Source organism: Giraffa tippelskirchi, chromosome 2 (assembly GCF_054371585.1).
Source record: "Giraffa tippelskirchi isolate mGirTip1 chromosome 2, T2T-mGirTip1v1.2.pri, whole genome shotgun sequence".
NCBI lineage: Eukaryota > Metazoa > Chordata > Mammalia > Artiodactyla > Giraffidae > Giraffa > Giraffa tippelskirchi.
Genome location: NC_137276.1, coordinates 85638228 through 85659739, shown reverse-complemented (window position 1 = coordinate 85659739; position 21512 = coordinate 85638228). Strand labels below are relative to the sequence as shown.

At 39.7% G+C, this 21512-nt stretch overlaps 2 protein-coding genes across 2 annotated transcripts in view; both read right to left on the bottom strand.

Annotated features, from left to right (window-relative positions):
- Positions 1-441: 441 nt before the first annotated feature.
- The window catches only part of LOC145539796 (uncharacterized), a 634383-nt gene continuing 613312 nt past the window's right edge, over positions 442-21512 (bottom strand). The window contains exon 6 of the mRNA XM_081573949.1: positions 442-865. Within this exon, the coding sequence (XP_081430075.1) occupies positions 638-865 (228 nt within the window). The 3' untranslated portion in view covers positions 442-637. The remainder of the gene's footprint in view (positions 866-21512) is intronic.
- On the bottom strand, positions 16969-19083 carry APOC1 (apolipoprotein C1). The gene is given in 2 exon segments (XM_081569969.1): positions 16969-17171; positions 19041-19083. Coding segments are annotated over 2 exon segments (246 nt in total).

Below are 21512 nucleotides of genomic sequence, written 5' to 3'. Positions count from 1 at the left end.
CAATAAAATATCTAACTGTGGTCCCAGGTGACCACATATATACACCATTTTTCTTCATGCAAAAATTAAAAATGTATTCAGTCTGACAGATCTGATATCCCATAAAATTCACTCAATTTAAATAGAGAAAAGCAGATGAGTTCTTTAATTGAACTAATCTCAAAGCCAGTGTTTTGAGAAGTAATAGGAGATGAATATTTAAAATAGGTAATAGCTCTGCCTTAACTAAAGACTTATAATTGAAATGCCTGAAGTGACGATCAGAAAGGAATGGTATCAATCCAGATGAAATGAATTTATTTTAAAAGCAAAAATGGCAAATTCTAGCAATGTCTGAAGCAATTAGAAGGCATTGAAAAACCAAAATATTGGGTATGTTTTTCAAATGACAGTGGAAATTGAGCAGCATTCTATTACAAATGAACAATAACCACAGAACAGTTTCACATAAGGCAGATCTATAAGTTTATTAAGTTTAATTTAAAACCTATTTGTACTGCATATAATTAAATTTGCTTACAAAGAAGGAATTCTCAGGTTTTGAGAGAAAATTTGTATAAAGACCTCAAACAATGCTGGTAATGTAGTAGGCAGTTCTCTTACATATTTGTGGAAATATATAAAGTAGAGTCTGTATCTAATTCATATTTGGCCCCTTCAACCCAAGCAGCCTTCTTGGGAAGGAGACATTGAGACTGTTACCGAGTCTAAGCTTGCTCTGCTCGCAGTACAATACGCCAATGATTCGGAGAGAGGAGGTTTTGAGGCAAGGAAAAGACTTTAATCGGGAAGCTGGCAGACCAAGAAGATGGCGCCTCAAAATAACCGTCTTATTGGGGTCTGGATGCCAGGTTCTCTTATAGATCTGAAAGAAAGAAGCAATGAGAAACCAAAGTCAAAAAGCAGAACAGGGAGGGAGATGCAGTGGGGAAGTAATGTGAAGGTTCTTCAGTCTTACAAAACATCTCCAAGGGAATGTCCAGCCTTCAGAAGGGGTGTGTTAATCTCTTCTATTCACAAGTGGACAGGGACAAACTATCACTCCATGAGCTGAACAAAGGCATTTTAGTTTAAAGTCAAGCAGAGGGGCAGGGTCCTCCAGGCAAGCCATTGAGTATGATTATAATAATAAAAGCGAAAGAAACAGTTTCCAACATGGAGTCAGAATTGGCTTCCTCCCTGCAACAAGACCACAAACTTCTCCACAAACAGCATGTTCTCTTCACGCTGTTAACTGGAAAAAAAAAAAAAAAGCACAACCTAAAAGTTGAGAATTGTGTTTTCTTCAGTGGACATTCTGAAAACTTAAGCCTCAGACACAGTATCTCAGATAACTCTGAGAGACTACTCCAAAAAGGCAAGGGGGGAAGACAGAATAAATGGGAGTTTTTGCAACAAAAGACAAGGTGCTTGGAAGATCAAAAGATTATTGTTAATAAAAGAAAGTGAGACATCTCAAGTTAAGGAATTGAGCACTTTTCTATATATGGCAAGATGCAAGAGTCTGGGCTCAGTGAAATCATTTCTTTGATATGCACCTCAGGTATCTGAGGCCAGTCTCTTGTGCTTTCTCATCCTCATCTCCTCAGGGTGCACTATCAGGAAGTGCTGCAGCAGTTGACTGCTAGATGACAGGCATCCTGTTTCTACTGTCAACTGAAAAAAATATTAGGCACAATCTTAAAGTTGAGTGTTAGTTTTTATTCGGTGGGAATGTTAGGACTCAAGCCCGGGAGACAGTGTCTCAGGAGACCCTGAGAGAGCTGATTCCAAGGAGATGAGGAGGAGCCAGGGTATACACAAGTTGGCAGAAAGGGGCAGGTAATCTGAATATTAAAAGATTACTTTTAATTAAGAAAAAGTAGATCTCTCGAACAAAGAGATTTATTAATCTATGTATGGGAAGATACAAGTGTCTTGGCTTACTGAAATCATTTCTTTCATACACATCTAGCTATCTGGGGCCAATCCTACTTTTTTGATTTTTCACATCCTAATTCCTTGTTTAATGTAAGAGATGGCAGATGTGGCAGGTGGCCACCTCTCACATCCCCCCAGCTCCTCAGCACTTACCAGGGAGGAAGTAGCCAAATAGCTGGCCTTGTTTCACCTTTGTTTGCATCTGAAAAAGTCTTATTTACTGGTAGAGTGTAGAGCAGAAAACATTTCATTTCACACTAGTCTGTGTTCCTTCAGGGTTTACCATTTGGGTGGCTATAATGTGGTGGCTTGATGGCTGTAACATCCTTTGTTTACTCACATGGCAGGCTGCATTTTGGTTCACAACACCAGCTACACTGGACCTACCTGCATTTCTAGAATATACCAACCAGCGTCCAGACCCTACACTTGCCATTCCTCTGCCTAGAATACTCTTTCACATGGGTCATTCTCTTAGGGATGCAGCTTTCTGCTCAAATGTCTTCTTCTCGGAGACATCTCCACACCTACCTAAAAATGCAACCACCGAGTCCCTTACTTTGCCCAATTTTTTCTCAACGGTCCATGTCCTTTCCTGACCCTATGTTACATATTTATTTGTCTCTTTATTACCCATCTCTCTCACTGGGAGAAAGTTCTATAAAGACATGAACATTGTTGTTCTAGCTCACTGCTATATGATAGAACACCTAGAACAATTCCTGGCACATGGAAGTGATCTTAAATATTGGTTTAAAATATTGGTTAAATGACTAAATGTACTCTGTTAGAAAGGAGTTAGGGGCTTCCCCGGTGACTCAGACAGTAAAGAGCCTGCCTGCAATGTGGGAGACCTGGGTTTGATCCCTGGATTGGGAAGATCCCCTGGAGAAGGGAATGTAAACCCACTTCAGTATTCTTGCCTGGAGAATTCCATGGACAGAGGGGCCTGGTTGGCTGTGGTCCATGGGGTCGCAAAGAGTTGGACAAAACTGAGCAACTAACACTTGGCTTGAAGAAAGGGAGACAGGTTATTAAGTCAAATAAATGTTTCTGACAAAAGTCTGCAATGAATTCCCATATAAAGACTTCCCTGTTTGGACAAGAAAGATGGTACTCTGAGATATTCAAGATTTACTCTAGAGAATCTACATTCCAGTAAAAAGAGCCTGCTCTGGCATTCATTTAAATAGAAAATAAATCTTCTGCATAGAAATTTCATCCACTGCCACCTGCATGATTTGCAGAACAATCAAGTGACAAGTCATTTGGAATAAACTAAATCAAATAAAAATTAAATGCAAACATCAATACACTGTTAAATTTAAAATACTGTTAAAACTTAAAAGAATGGAAATAGCTTAAAATTAGCATGAGAATTAAGCAAAAACAGCTAAACTGAGTTGTTAAATAGGGCCATTAAAGAGACAAAGTAGTGTTTAGGCTATTTTCTAACCAAATAACAATTTGTTAATATAAGCACATTGGCTTCAAATTAATTCCTTATAATGTAAAATGGGCACTATTTTTATTCTCTTCACTGATGCAAACATATTCCCACTAAAAGCTAGTTTAGAGGAAAACAGGTTAAAGAGAAATGCATTTTGTGTTGTTGTGGGAATCCTCAGTTGAGAATATTACAAATTATGAGGCTTTTGTTTTTTGTTGTTTTGTAAAATCAAGTGGATCTTTTCATAGAGGGGAAAAACATGCCTGGGGGCAAAGAGTTTGCTTCTCTGTATTATCGTGGGTTTGACCTTGTTATTTTGGCCATAAATAGCAATCTGTATTTCGTCTAATCTACTCTTGAGTATTTCTAGTGATAGGACCTTAGCGACCTTTTCCCAGCAAATTATTCCAAAATCTAATCAACTCTACATTTAGAAATACTTTCTTAATGCCTAACCTAATGTTCTAATTTCAGGTTTTTGCATCTCGTTAAACTACCCTTAACAGTTTTAAACATCTTTCCCTGTTTGTTGTTATCACTTCCCAAACATCTATGATCTATTGTGACCATTTGTCCAGTCTATTCTCTACGTGTATATGTGCTCAGTTGCTCAGCCATGTCCGACTTTTTGTGATCCCATGAACAACAACCTGCCAGGTCCTCTATCCATGGGGTTCTCCAGGCAGGAATACTGGAGTGGGAGCCATTCCCTTCTCTAGGGAATCTTCCCAACCCAGGGATTGAACCTGGGTCTCCTGCATGGCAGGCAGATTCTTTACCATCTGAGCCACCAGGGAAGCTACCTTCTCTACATAGAATTCAGCAAATAATATTCCCTTAACCTCACTGCAAAGACCAGGTCCTGCAAATCCCCTACCACCCTTATAACTGTGGTCTAGCTTCCAGTTCTCTGAAGAGTCACAGTGATTGCATTTTTAGTTTCCTTTCTGGCATTATGCAAAACTGTCCCCTAAATTTGGTCATCTTTGTGATGGAAATGAATCTGCAAATGTAATAATAGCAACAGTAGGTGACCAAGATGGCCTGAATGTTCCTCTCAGCTTGACTAAACTTTAATCAGGTTTCTTCTTGACTATAGCTCCTAGACTTATCTTTACTTAGAGCATTTACTTTGGAAAACTGCAGTTATAAATTCTTTCTCTGTCCCTTTAAGATGTAAATCTACAGCCCAGGAGTATCATTTGAAAGGAACCGGGGGCCATCTCTTTAAAATGTAATCAAGAAAAACAACACCCTGATCTCCCAGTCTCTAGGGGAGGGCTGGAGCCTAAAGGTTTTAAGTGTCAATTAGCAAACAAGGAAGGCCTTAAGGGAGTTGACCAACATCCCCCCAAATACCCTCTCTTACTTTCCATTACCTCATCCCAGTACTTAAAGAAGTTGAATTCAATTTGTTTCAAAGGAACTGAGTTCAATTTCTCCCCCTATTGTCATAATCTGGAATAAAGTTTACCTCACTTACTTAACTTTTGTACTTGTTCAGTCACTAAGTCTTGTCAGACTCAGCAACCCCATGGACTGCAGTGTGCCAGATTTCCCTGTCCTTCACTACATCCTGGAGTTTGCTCAAGCTCTTGTCCCTTGAGTCAGTGATGCTAACCAACTGTCTCACCCTCTATCACCCACTTCTCCTGCCCTCAAACTTTCTCAGCATCAGGGTCTTTCCAATGAATCGTCTGCTCACATCAGGTGGCCAAAGTATTGGAGCTGCTTAACTAGTTCAGTGCAAGTTTTTTTTTACATAGGTAAGGGCAGAGGCAGCTTCAATCACTATTAAACATGGTAAAAGTTAAAAAAAAAAAAAAAGGTGCTTTCTCAGTACCTGTAATATTATACTATACATGCACAGGGATGTCAACTTTGTGAAAATTCACTGAACTGTACATAAATTTGTGAATGCTTTTTGTATGTTAAGTTTTAGTTAACAAGCTTACTTAAAAATACAGTTTGAATTCTGACTCTGTCATCTGGAGTGTAAGAGGTTGGTACTTAAGCTCTATAAACCTCAGTTTCTTTATAGGTTAAATGGAGTAATAGTGCTTATTTCACTGTGTGATTGTGAGATTTAAACTAGTTAAATGTTATTAGATGAAGTTCCTGGTAAAGGACCCAGTCTCTAGTGGTGATTAAATGTTGTTGTCACTACTATTGACTGTTAGATCTGAAGCAGTCTTTTGTAGTAATTGGTGAAAAGTCATAAGAATAAAAAATAAGTGCCTTATCTCATCAGCCTACCAACTGGTCAAGATATTCATTCTATCTTATCTACTGCTTTGTAGACTTCCAGATAATTATGATTTTTAATGCATTTGCTTATGAAAAGCAATGAATCCTACATAATTTATAAGACAAAAACTTCTAAGTACAATCTAGCTTTCTTCAGTTCAGTTCAGTCACCCAGTCATGTCTGACTCTTTGTGACCCCATGGACTGCAGCTTACCAGGCTTCCCAGTTCATCACCCATTCCCAGAGTCTACTCAAACTGATGTCCACTGAGGCAGTGATGCCATTCCACCATCTCATGCTCTGTCATCCCCTTCTCCTCCCACTTTCAATCTTTCCCAGCATCAGGGTCTTTTCAAATGAGTCAGTTCTTCACGTCAGGTGGCCAAAGTATTGGAATTTCAGCTTCAGCATCAGCCCTTCTGAAGGAGGAAACAGAGCTGGACTCCATCTTAGGCCAGGCTGCGAACATTGGGCTACACGCATGGTCACCCTCCCAGTGGACTCTGAACTTTGTGCCCCAGGTCTATAGAAATGGCATACCAATGGAAAACCAGACCCCCCAGGGAAAACAGCCTTAGGACTTGTACTTGGACTCTCCCTTGCCTAAAAGAATATGCTAATTATCTCTGTAACAGAACAAAGACATGAATTCCATTACGTTTATCAGGATATGACCACAGGCCTATTGATAAACGTCCACTGTTTATCTAGTCTTATGACACATGAATAATGGGTTAACTTTGATCCTATCTCTCTTTTACCTTGTCCAGACTAGTTGGAGGAGGTGGGTTTGAGCAAGTACACTTAGGATATGTAAGGTTTTCACAAAAACTGGTCGGTGTCCTTGGCTAAGAGGAGACTCTGCCTTGGGCCCACTGGTGCAATAAACTGCACTCCACTACCTGCATTGTCCTTCTGAGTAAGTTTGTTTCCCAGAACTCATGGCTACAACATTTCCAATGAATATTCAGGACTGATTTCCTTTAGGACTGACTGGTTGGATCTCCTTGCAGTCCAAGGGACTCTCAAGAGTCTTCTCCAACATCACAGTTCAAAAGCATCAATTCTTTGGTGCTGAGTTTTCTTTATAGTCTAACTCTCACATCCATACATGACTACTTAAAAAACCATAACTTTGACTAGACAGACCTTTGTTGACACAGTAATGTCTCTGCTTTTTAATATGCTGTCTAGGTTGGTCATAGCTTTTCTTCCAAGGAGCAAGCATCCTTTAATTTCATGGCTGCAGTCACCATCTGCAGTGATCTTGGAGCCCTCCAAAAAAAGTCTGTCACTGTTTCCATTGTTTCCCCATCTATTTGCCACGAAATGATGGGACCGGATGCCATGATCTTACTTTTCTGAATGTTTAGGTTTAAGTCAATTTTTTCACTCTCTTCTTTCACTTTCATCAAGAGGCTCTTTAGTTCTTCTTCACTTTCTGCCATAAAGGTGGTGTCATTGGCATATCCCGGCAATCTTGATTCTAGCTTTTGCTTCATCCAGCCTGGCATTTTGCATGATACACTCTGCATATGAGTTAAATAAGCAGGGTGACAATATACAGCCTTGACATACTCCTTTCCTGATTTGGAACCAGTCTGTTGTTCCATGTCCAGTTCTAACTGTTGCTTCCTGACCTGCATACTGATTTCTCAGGAGGCAGGTCAGGTAGTCTGGTATTCCCATCTCTTTAAGAATTTTCCACAGCTTGTTGTGATCCACATAGTCAAAGGCTTTGACGTAGTTGATAAAGCAAGAGTAGATGTTTTTCTGGAACTCTCTTGCTTTTTCAGTGATCCAACGAATGTTGGCAATTTGATCTCTGGTTCCTCTGCCTTTTCTAAATACAGCTTGAACATCTGGAACTTCATGTTTCATGAACTGTTGAAGCCTGGCTTGGAGAATTTTGAGCATTACCTTGCTAGTGTGTGAAATGAGTGTAATTGTGCGGTAGTTTGAACATTCTTTGGCATTGCCTTTCTTAGGGATTGGAATGAAAAGTGACCTTTTCCAGTCCTGTGGCCACTGCTGAGTTTTCCAAATTTGCTGGCATATTGAGTGTAGCACTTTTACAGCACTGTCTTTTAGGATTTGAAATAGGTCAATGAAATTCCATCACCTCCACTAGCTCTGTTTGTAGTGATGCTTCCTAAGGCCCACTTGACTTCGCATTCCAGGATGTCTGGTTATAGGTCAGTCATCACACCATCATATAAAAATCTAGTTTTAAATTAGTTTTACAAGTTTATTAACTAATTTCTCACATTAAACTTCAATCCAGCCAAACCAATTATCCCTAGCCAATGGCCCTGGCCCCGCCCAACATGTCTTACATATTTTAGTTTTATTTCTCATTCACCAAGTCAATCAATATTTATAACTACATGCTAGATACTATTCTGGGCTTCTCTGGTAGCTCATCTGGTAAAGAATCTGCCAGCAGTGCAAGAGATCCTGATTCAATTCCTGGGTCCGGAAGATCCCCTGGTAAAGGGCATGGGAACCCATTTCAGTATTCTTGCCTGGAGAATCCCCATGGACAGAAGAGCCTACAGTCCTTGGGGTTGCAAAGAGTCAGACTCAACTGAGCAACTAAGCACACAGATACTGTTCTAGGAAATAGGAATACTGTAGTTAAAAAGACAAAGTTCTTACCTTTTGGCACTTATCTTCAATGGTAGAGTCAATAGCCAGGTTAAAACAAACAGATCATCATAAATTTCACTCTTATGAAGAAGTTTTTAAAATATAAGGGAGGATTATAGCATGGGTGATCAAGAAAAGTCTTTCTCAAAGGAAGTGAAATTAGTACAGGGATATGAATAATAACATTTTCTTAAAGAACCTTGTAAATAGCTTGGGCAAAGTGGTTCTACATAGAGGCAACCAGTACAAAGACCCTATAGCAGGGAAAATCTTGACTCAAGACTGAAATGTAGAAAGCAAAGGATGGAGACATGTGATGAGGTCTAGGCATGTGAGGACACTGATCAGAAGTTGTTGTAGGAGGGAGGATGTGATGAGATTTAAGCTTGCAAAATGTTCACCATAGCTATTATATGGAGATTACCCTGAAGTAGCCGTGGAGGGTAGATTTAAAAAGACAAAAGGAGACCAGTTAGAAGACTGAAATAGTAGCCCAGGAAAGAGAAGGTGGTAGCTTAGACTAGGGTGATGGTGGAAAAATCATGAAAAATGGTAGATTCCAGATGTACATTGTAGGTGGGATCAACAAGATATGATGAGTATTAGAGAAAAAGGAGATAAGCAACTCTCTAGGTTTTGCCTGAACAATAGAGTAAAGGGTAGTACAGTTAAATCAGATGGGGAAGGAATAAGGCTGGCTGATATAAAATAATACAAATCTATATGTGTAGGTCTCTGACCTCAATTCCTAATGATATTTGGTCTTTGAATATCATTCCTCATATAGAATTTTCTAATTTCAGAAAAATTATGAAAAATTTTATAATTTCCTGAGTGATAGGAGTGTCTGACATAGAACTCTTAAATCCTTCAGAACTTCCAGGACTAGGGCTGCTGGATGAGGGATAGCCACTAGAAAAAATAAGACATGATTAGAAGCTTGAAATTTTTCAACCTACCTCTATCCTCCAGTAACAGAAGGGGGCTGGAAAAGGAGTTAATAATCTGTCATATCAATTTGATAAAGCCTTCGCATACCTCACTATAGTACAGGGTTGGAGAGCTTCTGGGTTGGGGAACACCACCATGTGCCAGGAGCGTGGTGCACAACAATTCCACGGGGACAGAGTTCCTGCATTCAGAACCCTTCTGAAGGGAGAAGGCCCTATGTTTCTATTCAACTGGCTGTTCATCTATTGTGATTGTTCAGGCATTAAGTTGTGTATGACTCTTTGCCACTTCACAGACGAGCAGCATGTCAGGCTCCTCTGTCCTTCTGTATCTCCCAGATCTGCTCAAAATCATGTCAACTCAGTTGATGATGATATCTAACCTCCTTCTCCTTTTACCTTCGGTCTTTCCCAGCATCAGGGTCTTTTCCAATGAGTCAGCTCTTTGCATCAGATGGCCAAAGTATTGGAGCTTCAGCTTCAGCAACAGTCCTCCTAATGACTACTCAGGGTTGATTTCCTTTAGGATTTACTAGTTTGCTCTCCTGGCAGTCCAAGGGACTTTCAAGGGTCTGCTACAGCACTGCAATTTGAAATCATCAATTGTTCAGTGCTCAGCATTCTTTATGGCCCAGCTCTCACATCTGTAAATGACTATTGGAAAAAACATATCTTTGACTAAATAGACCTTTGTTGGCAAATTGATGTCTCTACTTTTAAATATGCTGTCTAGGTTTGTCATAGCTTTTCTTCCAAGGAGCAAGTGTCTTTGAATTTCATGGCGGCAGTCACCATCTACAGTGATTTGGGAGCCCAAGAAAAGTCTGTCACTGCTTCCACTTTTTTCCCTTCTATTTGCCATGAAGTGATGGGACTGGATTTCAGAATCTTAGTTTTTTAACATTGATTTTCACTCTCCTCTTTCACCCTCATCAAGAGGCTCTTTAGTTCCTCTTAACTTTCAGCCATTAGAGTGGTATCATCTGCATATCTGAGGTTGTTGATATTTTTCCCAGCAATCTTTATTCCAGCTTCTGATTTATCCAGTACAGCATTTTGCATGATGTACTCTGCATATAAGTTAAGTAAGTAAAGTAGGGGGACAATGTACAGCCTTGACGTACTCCTTTCCCGATTTGAAACCAGTCTGTTGTTCCATGTTCAGTTCTAACTGTTGCTTCTTGACCTGCATACAGGTTTCTCAGGAGACAGGTAAGGTGGTCTGGTGTTCCCATCTCTTTAAGAATTTTCCAGAGTTTGTTGAGATCCACACAGTCAAAGGCTTTAGTGTAATCAATGAAGCAGAAGTAGATGTTCTTCTGGAACTCTCTTGCTTTCTCCATGATCAAACGAAAGTTGGCAATTTGATCTCTGGCTCCTCTGCCTCTTTGAAACCCGGTGTATACATCTGAAAGTTCTCAGTTCACATACTGCTAAAGCCTAGCTTGAAAGATTTTGAGTATTACCTTGATAGCATGTGAAAAGAGTGTAGTGTACAGTAGTTAGAACATTCTCTGGCATTGCCTTTCTTTGGGATTGGAATGAAAACTGACCTTTTCCAGTCCTGTGGCCAAGCTGAGTTTTCCAAATTACTTGACATTTTCAGTGCAGTACTTTAACAGCATCATCTTTTAGGATTTGAAATAGCTCAACTGGAATCCATCACCTCCACTAGCTTTGCCTGCAGTAATGTTTCCTAAGGCCCATTTGACTTCACACTCCAAAATGTCTGGCTCTAGGTGAGTGACCACACCATTATGGTTATCCAGGTCACTAAGACCTTTTTTGTATAGTTCTGTGTATTCTTGCCACCTCTTCTTAATCTCTTCTGCTTTTGTTAGCTCCTTACCATTTTTATCTTTATCAAGCCCTTCTTGTATGAAATGTTTCCTTGATATCTTCAATTTTCTTGAAGACTTCTACAGTCTTTCCTATTCTATTGTTTTCCTCTTTTTTTTTTTTTTTTTGCATTGTTCACTTAAGAAGGCCTTCTTATCTCTCCTTATTATTCTCTGGAACTGTGCAGTCTGTTGGATATATCTTCCCCTTTCTCCCTCGCCTTTGCTTCTTTTCTTTCCTCAGCTTTCTGTAAAGCCTCCTTTGACAACCCCTTTGTCTTCTTTAATTACTTTTTCTTTGGGATGGTTTTAGTCACTGCCTCCTATACATTGTTATGAACCTCTGTCCATAGTTCTTGAGGCAGTCTGCTTATCATATCAAATCCCTTGAATCTATTTGTCATTTCCACTGTATAATCATAAGGGATTTGATTTAGATCATACTTAAATGACCCAGTGGTTTTCTCTACTTTCTTCAATTAAAGCCTGAATTTTGCAATAAGGAGTTCATGAACTGAGCCACAGTCAGCTCCAGGTCTTATTTTTGCTGACTATATAGAGCTTCTCGCTGCAAAGAACATAATCTGATTTCAGTATTAATCATCTGATGATGTCCATGTGTAGAGTCATTTCTTGGGTTGTTGTTAAAAGGTATTTGCTATGATCAGGGTGTTCTCTTGAAAAAACTTTGTTAGCCTTTGTCCTTAGGATCACCACCTTATGTTACTTTCACCACCAGACACATTCACAACTGAGTGTCATTTCCACTTTGAGCTGGCCACTTCATTCTTTCTGGAGCTAATAGCAATTGCCCTCTGCTCTTCCACAGTGATATATTGGACAACTTCCTACCTGTGGGGGCTTATCTTTCTGCTTTTCATACTGTCCATGGGGTTCTCCACGCAAGAATACTGGAGTGGGTTGCCATTTCCCTCTCCAGTGGACCACATTTTGTCAGAACTCTTCACTATGATCCATCTATATTGGGTGGCACTGCATGACATAGCTCATAACTTCATTGAGTTACACAAGCCCCTTCACCATGACAAGGGTGTAATCCATGAATGGATTTTGTGTGTGTCACCTTCCACGTGGCTCAGCAGCAAAGAATCCACCTGCAATGCAGGAGCCACAGGAGATGCAGGTTTGATCCCTGGGTTGGGAAGATTCTTTGGAAGAGGACATGGCAACCCACTCCAGTGTTCTTGCCTGGAGAATCTCAGGCACAGAGAAGACTGATGGGCTACAGTCCATAGGGTTGCAGAGTCAAACATGACTGAAGCAACTTAGCACACATGCATGCATATGTGTGTATATATACATGCTCAGTCACTTCAGTCATGTCCGACTCTGTGAACCCATGGACCATGGCCCACCAGGCTTCTCTGTCCATGGGATTCTCCAGGCAAGAATACAGGAGTGGGTTGCCATTTCCTTCTCCAGTGATAAAGTATGAAGTGAGTGAAGTGAAGTTGCTCAGTCGTGTCCGACTCTTTGCGACCCCATGGACTGCAGCCCACCAGGCTCCCCTGTCCATGGGATTTTCCAGGCAAGAGTATTGGAGTGGGTTGCCATTGCCTTCTCTGGTGTGTATATATACATATGTGTATACACATATACAGATATATCACATATATCCTGTATTATATCCTTACAATAAACTGCTAAATGTATTTCCCTGAATTCTGGAGCCAAACTATTATTTGTCAGTCAATATTTATCTATCAAATTACTGAACCGAAAATGGGATCTGGGGAACACCAATTTATAACCAGTCAATCAGAAATACAGGTGTCAACCTAGGGTTTGAGATTAGCATCTGAGTCTGAGCCCTTAGCCTGTGGGAAATAACCCTAATTCAAGGTAGATAGAGTCAGACTAAATTGAGTTGTAGGACACCCAGCTGGTATTGAGGAACTGGTCAGTGTGGGACAAAGCCCTCATACCTACAGTCTGAAATACTCAGTGTGAGAGTAAAGGAAAAAAAAGAACTTTTTGCTAAACAAGGGAGAATAATCCAGGATGTAGTTTGAGATGTCAATCCATTCCTTCTTCCTTTTCCCTTATTGTCTACTTTAACCTAGTCCATTTTTCTACATCCATGTCAAAAATTCTCTCTTTCCTAACCAGTTTGACTTGTGATTATAATTTGTCTGTAAAACATTTAGAGCTATGTGTTATTTAATTGATAATTCACTTAAGTCTCTGCGATTAATCTTTGTGGCTTATTTTATATACTCTCACAGGTTAACTAGATTTTAAAGTCCTTTCAAGGCCAAGAAATTAGGTCTATTGCATTTTTTTAGTATGAAATTTGTTTAAAGACATAGAAGTATAAAAAATGTTAGATAGCCACGTTCTCACAATCTGGCTTCAACATTTGGTGATTTATTACCAATTTCGTTTCATCTAAGTAGCACTCTAATTCTCCACTGCTCCAACTGGTATTTGAAAGTAAATACCAGATACCGTATAATTTCATCTATGATAACTTCAGCATTTGTTTTTAAAAGATTTTTGATTTATAAGCATAATTATAATATTTCATTAAGGCCTAAAACTTAACATTAAGTTACATTACATAAATAACATTAAACTACAGAAAAACATTAATTTCTCAACATTAAATATACTATTGTGTCACATACTTTTTTAATGGATTTATGTATTCAAATCAGAATCCAAGTAATATCCACATTTTGGTATGGTTGATATGTCTCTCAGACCCTTTTAATTTATTGTACCACCTCTATCCTATCTATGTATGTGAGTGTGTGTGTGTGTATGTGTGTGTACAATTTATTTATTTAGGGAATCAGGTCATGTGTCCTATAAAGTTTCTCAGAGTCTAAACTTTTACTGAATTCCATTCTTGTGGTGCCATTTAATGTTTCTGGAACTCTTTATTGCCAGTTTAAAATATTCCTTTTATCACTACAACACACTTTTATCCTCTTGTTAAAAATTGAATAGAAATATGAAAGTATTAGGGCCTGAGCTATGGCAAAATAACTTTCTGATTCCAGAGAGATTTTTAAAATTCACTATTTTACATTTGTATTTTGTGTTCATCACCAAAAAGAACTTGCCTTCCCTTGCATATGATAAAACGCTTTTAGACTATATATTGTATTTACGTACACATAACCAAGACCACTTTTATCTCATTTTCTGCTTCAAAAGTTCCTTTACTTTAACAAAACAGTAGCCTCTTGCCCTTAGCACTTATTATTGACTAAGTAGTGCACAGTGTTTTAAAATAAAGCCCATTATTTCTTGGGGATTTCCCTGTTGGTTTAGTAGTTAAGACTCGGCACTTCCATTGCAGGGGGTATGGGTTCAGTCCCTAGTTGGAGAGTTAATATCCCCCATGCCACTAGTAAGGGTAAAAAAATAGCAATAAAGCCCATTGCTTCCATTTATTACTTTAACCTTAAAATAAATATATTCAATAATTACTTTGCTAAAACCAAGGTAAAAATAAATGTTTAAAATGGTATCAACAGGTTTAAAGTGGAATTGAACTAAATGAATTTGAATTATGTGTCACTTCTCTTCAGTTCTTTCTTGCATTAGATTTTATTCAGACCTCTTTGGGGGAAGTATTTAGAATACAAAATGTAACTGACTTTTTTATACCAGCTGAGAAAGAACAACAGGGGACTCATATCTAAATTAAAATACATCTCACCCAGCTCTATAAAATAACCAACAGTGCATTCAACTGTGGGAAGCTCTCAGTTTTGGAAAGAGAAGTTGGGAACCTCAGATTCTGTTGAGCATGACTACTTCAGTCAGGTGAAACAGCCCCAACCCCCTAAGAAAGACAACTATTGTATTACCTGCATTCGTTTCCTAAGGCTACCATAACAAAATGTCCCAAATTAGGTGGCTTAAAACAACAGAAACTTATTTTCATGGTTTTAGGGGCTAGAAAAGTCTGAAATCAATGTGTTGGAAGGGCCATACTCTCTCTGAAGCTTATAGGGGAAGAGGCTCCCTTGTCTCCCCTAGAGCCTGATAGTCCCACACATCTCTCTGCACGTGACAGCATGACCTAATCTCTGCTTCCAACGCCACATGGCCGTACCTCCTGTGTGTCTCTTTACTCTGCTTATAAGGACACCAGTCATAGTGGATTAGGGCCCATCCTCACCCACTGTGGCCTTGTCTTAACTTGATTACATCCGCAAAGACCCTGTTTCTGAATTGTCACCTTCATAGGTACCAAGGATTATGACTTCAATGTATTTTGAGGGGAGGTACAGTTCAACCCCTAGTATCAATCTCCTTCAGGATGTGTGAAAATCCATATAGTCCAGGTCCTTGTGTTCTCACTTTGCATAAATTAGTGTTCCTGGGCCAAACTGGGAGATTCACCACTTACAAGGTTGATTTGTAGCATTTATATACCCAATAATTAACCCCTACCAAAAATACCACTTAACACTGGAACAGTATAAAACAAAATGATACAAATAGGCCTGAATTTTATTTATTTAATCTATGAAGGCAGATTTATCTTTTTTAGTCAGATAATGTTGTCCCATGGATATATAAGAGAGAAGCAGAAGGAATGACTCACGTACAGGCAATCTAAGCCTTCCATTCCCCTAAGATCATCCCAAACATGACCACTCATCCTTCAACTATTTTTTTCAGGGACTCACTTGATCTTTCCATCTAACTATTTTTTACCAGGAGAGTCTTACTTTATTTGTTTGCTTGCGTATTTGGTTGATTAGTTGGTTCTATTGGGCTTCCCCTGTGACTCAGTGGTAAAGAATCCTCTTGCGATGCAGGAGCCACAGGAAATGAGGATTTGATCCCTGGGTTGAGAAGATTCCCTGGAGGAGGAAATGGCAACCCACACCAGTATTCTTGCCTGGAGAATCCCATGGACAGAGGAGCCTGGTGGGCTATAGTCCATGGGGTTGCAAAAAGTCAGATATGACTAAAATGACTTAGCATGCATACATTTTCCTAAAGCACTTCTTTCTATTCAAGTTGAGTTCTTTCAGTAAATATTGAGAGCTATCTAACACATTGTAGGAGAAGAAAACTAATTTTGCCTCTACCTTCCCAAGTTCTTAGCTGAGACTACTATAAGAAACAACAGATTAACAAGAGGGAAAAAAGAGAAGTTTATTAATATGTATAACACATGTATACATTGGGAGATACCCAGGGGAGAAAAATGAGTAACTCTCTGAGGTGGCTTAGAACTCAGAGTTAAATATCATCTGAAAGGAGAAAAGGAAGGGAGGGATGTGGACCTTCTAGAGGTGAGCAAATAATTTTAAGATGATGAATAGCCCCTTAGAAAAATAAATGGTGTGGACTTCTACTAACTACCACTTCTCATGGTAAGTGTAAATCTCCTCTAGCTGATGAAAGTCCCCAAGAGGGGATTTAGGACAATTGAGTTCCTTTGGAGCATTTGTCTTTAGACAGATAAGGGGAGTTCAGAGAAATCTTCTCCTTGTATATGCTGTTTTTCAACAGCATAGTTATGCTCAACATAACTAACAAGCCAAAGGAGCATAGTTTGGGGGAGCATATTCTGCTACCTTCAACATCTGAAGATGACTTAGAGTCACTTCTTCATGTCCACAGGATCCTTGGTCATGGTTTACTTCAATCTGCTTCTGCCTTAAATTCACTCATTGTCATTGGTAGTGTGGGGACCCACTCAGGACCTTAGATTTTGCATGAAGAATTTATGGTAGGTTTTTTTTAACATGATTTTTATTGGGAGGAGGACAGTGGTGGTCTGGGACATCATAGAGCAAGTCCTTGGCACAGGGGCAGGAGTGTGAGACACAGCTGAGGAGGAGCAATGTGACCCTGCTGGTATTCAGAGGTGGTATTAAGTCCCTCACTTGTTTTGTGGGATATGTCTAAAAGCTAGTGTCAGGCCTCGGCAGAAAAGTTGCTCTGATTGATGTGGTTAACCACATCCTGGATCTTTTCCTCCAGTGTGTTTCCAATCTCCTTTACCTATGCCAGGATGTGGTCCAAGATGCTGCTGATGTCTGGACCCACCTGGGCTGGGGCTGAGCCTTCCAGAAACATTTACAGAGCCACTAGAAGAACCAGGAGCAACAGAATGGGGTCTCATGGTGGGGCAGGAAAGGCCCTGTGAAGGCTCCTTCCTGGGCACTGAGGACTGCACAAGGGAAGACTGTTTCAAACTAAAGACATTTGAGATATGACAGATCCAAAAATAGGCCTTTTTGGAGCTTCCTTGATCTGACTAAGGGCAAAAAACTTTGGAGAGTCAGGCTGCCATAAATTCCCTTTCTGGGGCAGTTTCTCAGCCAGGAGAGAGAGGAACCACTGATACAAGGAGGATAAATTACGTAAACACTATCACAAACTGTCACACCTTCCATTTGTTTTCCTACAAAGATCATTGGTATTTCCCCAATAAACTCATTTGTTCTTCCCAGTGAAGCCCTTTCTCCCACCTCCCTTTCTTCTATTAAGTTGAAATTTAAACCCCATCTCTAGCCATTTTGGGAAACACTGCTTTTGTGACTTGCATGCATATGAATAAACTTTTCTCTTTTTAATCTTTTCCCTTGTTCATCTGTCTGTTAGCTAATCTGAAGCCTCCCCAACCAGGGAACCTATCATAGAAGAAAAACTATCCTAGAACAGGAGGAGAACAGATCAAATTCCACTATAATTACAGGGTTTCAGAAGAAATAAGGAAATTGAAACATGTTAAAAACAAAGAGATATGTTGGCAGGAGAGCCCTACTTAATAGAAAATGGGAAAGAAATCTGGAGAGAATCATGGGAAGAGAAAAAAGTAAAAGGATTTTGTAGATTCCGGCTTAGGCGTCTTGAACTACACGGATAAGTGGTAAACACTATCCTGGTTACCAACTAGTTGGAAGTGGCAGGTCCTAACTTACTGACAAGTTAAAGAGCTATTGTCTAGCTTCCCTCCACACCACTTTCCCTCTCCTTCTTAGCCTACTGTTGCAGAGTGAACACCCACACTGCCACATTCCTCCTTATTCTTGTTCACTCCACTATGTCTCCCTGACTGACAGCCCTTCTTCTGTGGTACACTTATTTTTAATACCAACAGAAAGAATTATCTTTTCAAAATGTCCAAGTATAATTGATTACACTTGGCTTGTTTCCATTAAAAAAAAAAAAAGACAAGGCAATTGAATTTCCCAGTTCTTCCAAGTATATCCTTGCATAAATAAAGCTATTCTTGGTAGACTTCAGTGTAGTGCAGAACATGACACATATTTTCTATGGTTAGTGAACCCTTTGTTTCAATTGCTTCCAAGGCCAATATATTTGGTTCCAATCTCCAGAAAGTTAAGCAATTAATAAAAGTGTCAGATAAATGGCATCAAACCTCAATTGAATACAAATGGATGAACACACAGAGCACCTTTGATACTTAACAGAATCAATCTCAAAAGCCACAAAGTGATGACCACAGTTATTAGCAATAATTAACTCTGACATTGCAATTAACTTATTTCACGTGTCACAAAACATCTTTATATGTGATGAGAATGTTTACAATTATGTTAGGCATTAGTGTTGAGATTTCTTTCTCTCTCTCTCTCATTTTCCCTCTCCCACTCCCACTCCACTTCCTCTCTCCCTTCTCTCTCAGTTCCTCCCTGCTTCTTCTGACTCTGAATTTTATCAAGAATTATGCTCATAATTTGCAGAGATCAGTGCAAAATAAAAATGTGGGCTCCCTGGTTCACAAAGCAGGAAAACTGTACCATTAAAGGTACCAAAGTATAAAGTTTTTCTTTAAAATATTTTTTTACTTATGTAATAGAATACATGAGTGACAACATAAACTTACAAAATATAGAACATATATTTAATTTCATAATAAAAGATGGCTTCTCTTAATATAAACACAATTTTATTACATAAAATTGGCCTCGTGCAAGATAGGTCATGTGCGAACACCCCCCTCACTGGGAGACACAGACCCATGCTGCTCTGACACGAAGACACAGCAGGAACCCTGTCCATGCGCCCTGCTCTCTGAACATTTCCAACTGGATGGGGAGCCAGGTCTTGGAGTCACTTCAGTGCCAACAGGACTGGCTCCCTTAGTGGGAGCAGGGAAGGCCAAATCTTTGTAACTCACTTGGAGATGAGGGCCAGGCTGCCTCCCAGTCTTGGTCCTGCTCCCTCTCCAGGCCTACATATTCTGCTTGCAAACTTGAGCCTCTGGTCCAAATCCCCAAATCCCAAAGAGGGGCTAGAAGAAGATTGGGAGAATACCAGAAGGGTAGGAAGAGAAAAGTTTGCCTCAGTGCATCCCACCGGAGGTCTTTTATGCTGTAGGCAGTGAGGCAGCATTCTAGGAGCTGAGTGAGATGGTGGAAGTTTCTGTGTGACCCTGAGGAGAGGTCATGGTTCTGGCTGCTGCCTCCACAGTTTCTGCAGTAATTATGTTTTGCAGGCTCTGCTACAGAGCATGGGATCTGTGAAAATGGCATGTTTTCAGAAAGACAGTGGCAGAATCAATGAGATTAAGCCACAGCAAGGCCTGAGTAGGAAAGTACTATCCTTGCAGTGGGAAGAGATATATTGTTCACCAAAAGAATTAGTTAATTTGCCATGGAAGCAATCAGGAGAAAAGGCTGAGGAATAGATACTGAGAACTCTTTACCAGGGAGGGAAGACTGTAAGGCTTTGGGGTATTGATTTACTTGAGTTAATTACTATGAAAACACTTGTTTTTGACTCAGGATTTAATCTCCAGGCAAAGACTCCTGTATCTGGTCTTAACCCACTGACTGTTAGGATGTCTCCTTGAAGTTTGGAAACACGGTCATCTGCTATAAATAAGGAGGAGGTGACAGTTATGCCTTGACTTAATATTGAGGAAAGGGTCCAAAAGATCAAAGTTGGGCATATTAGGAAAGATTTGTTATGTAAGATCAGAGAACCTTGATATATTCATAAAAGCTAAATATGATTATCTGTTAACTACAGTCCCACACATGCATGGCATTTAATATACAGTGGTGAGAGAAAATTCTCTAGCAATACACTTGATAATTAGTTCTTCTGAGAAGAAAAAGAGGCCTGACATGAGAATATATATATATATATTCCTGGGGAGTGGCAAATGGGCTGATTTATTGGTCAGGGACCTAGACAGATGGAGATGGGAATACTAAAGGTCAAGGATCTGGGAAAGAAGAACTTGCTGGAGTGGGCACAAAGTCTGTATATCTTTTTGTCTCAGAGAGTACCCACAACAAAGGAAGCACTTAAAAACCAGGAAGACTGAATGAGTTGCATAGTACATATGAACTAGACTTGGTCCTCAGTAACGCTCATGCTTGTTCAGTGGGTTCAAGAACAGAGGGGCCATGATGACAAAAAAAGAGGCTGTGCATCAGTTCCACATCCTGGGCTTCCTTTTAACAAGACAGATGTAGCTACTGCTGTGGCTCTGTGTCTGACCTGCAAATAACAGTGATCTACATAAGATACTAAGCACCCACCAATATAATATCATCTCTGAAAAGACCAAGAAGTCACTGGGTAACAAATTGATTATACTGGACACTCTACTCTCAGGAGGGAATACTGTTTCATCCTTACTTGGACAGAGGTATGTTTTAGCAGTGGGTTTACCCTCTCTCACACCCTAGGATCATATCTGAGAGATCACAGAGTTAGCTGATCTACTGGCATGAGATTCTAATGGGATAGCCTTGGATCAAGGGTGAGGGGATGGGCAAATGACCACACGACTCATTGATGCAATCATATACCACATCATGATAGTCTCTTAAAGTCTCAGTTGAGTCATCTGCAAGGTTGGGACACTATTTTTTAAAATGTGAGATATACTTCCAAATAATGGTCATTATATAATGCTGTGTTTCAGAGAGAATACAATGACCTGAGAACCAAAGGTTGGAAGTAGCGGTAGCCTTTCTCAGCATCATGCTCAGTGACCATCTTGGATAAAGTGTATTTCCTGTCCCTAAAATTTTAGGTACTTCAAGATTAGAAGTTCTGATTCCCAGAGTGGGGATATATTTTTTCCCAGAAAATGCAGTAAGGGTTCCATTAAATATTAAGTTACACCTCTTATCTGATCATTTTAGGCTCCTCATTCTGGTAGAGAACAGACAAAGAAAGTATTGCTGTACCAGGAGGGTAACTGACCCTGATTATAACAAGGAAATGGCTTAATGCTACATAAATGGGGCAAGAAGGCACATATTCAGGAGATTCAATAACATAGCTTTTAGTGTTCCAGTGCCTAGTGATAACTATAAATCAACAATTATAGTAATTATGGCCTAACATGAGGAAGTAACCGTAGACCCCTAAGGGATGAAAGCTTGGCTTATCCACTGAACAAGCAACCTAAACAGCATGAGTGCTGGCTGAGAATGAGAGGAATAAACATTGGGTACATTGTAGATGAG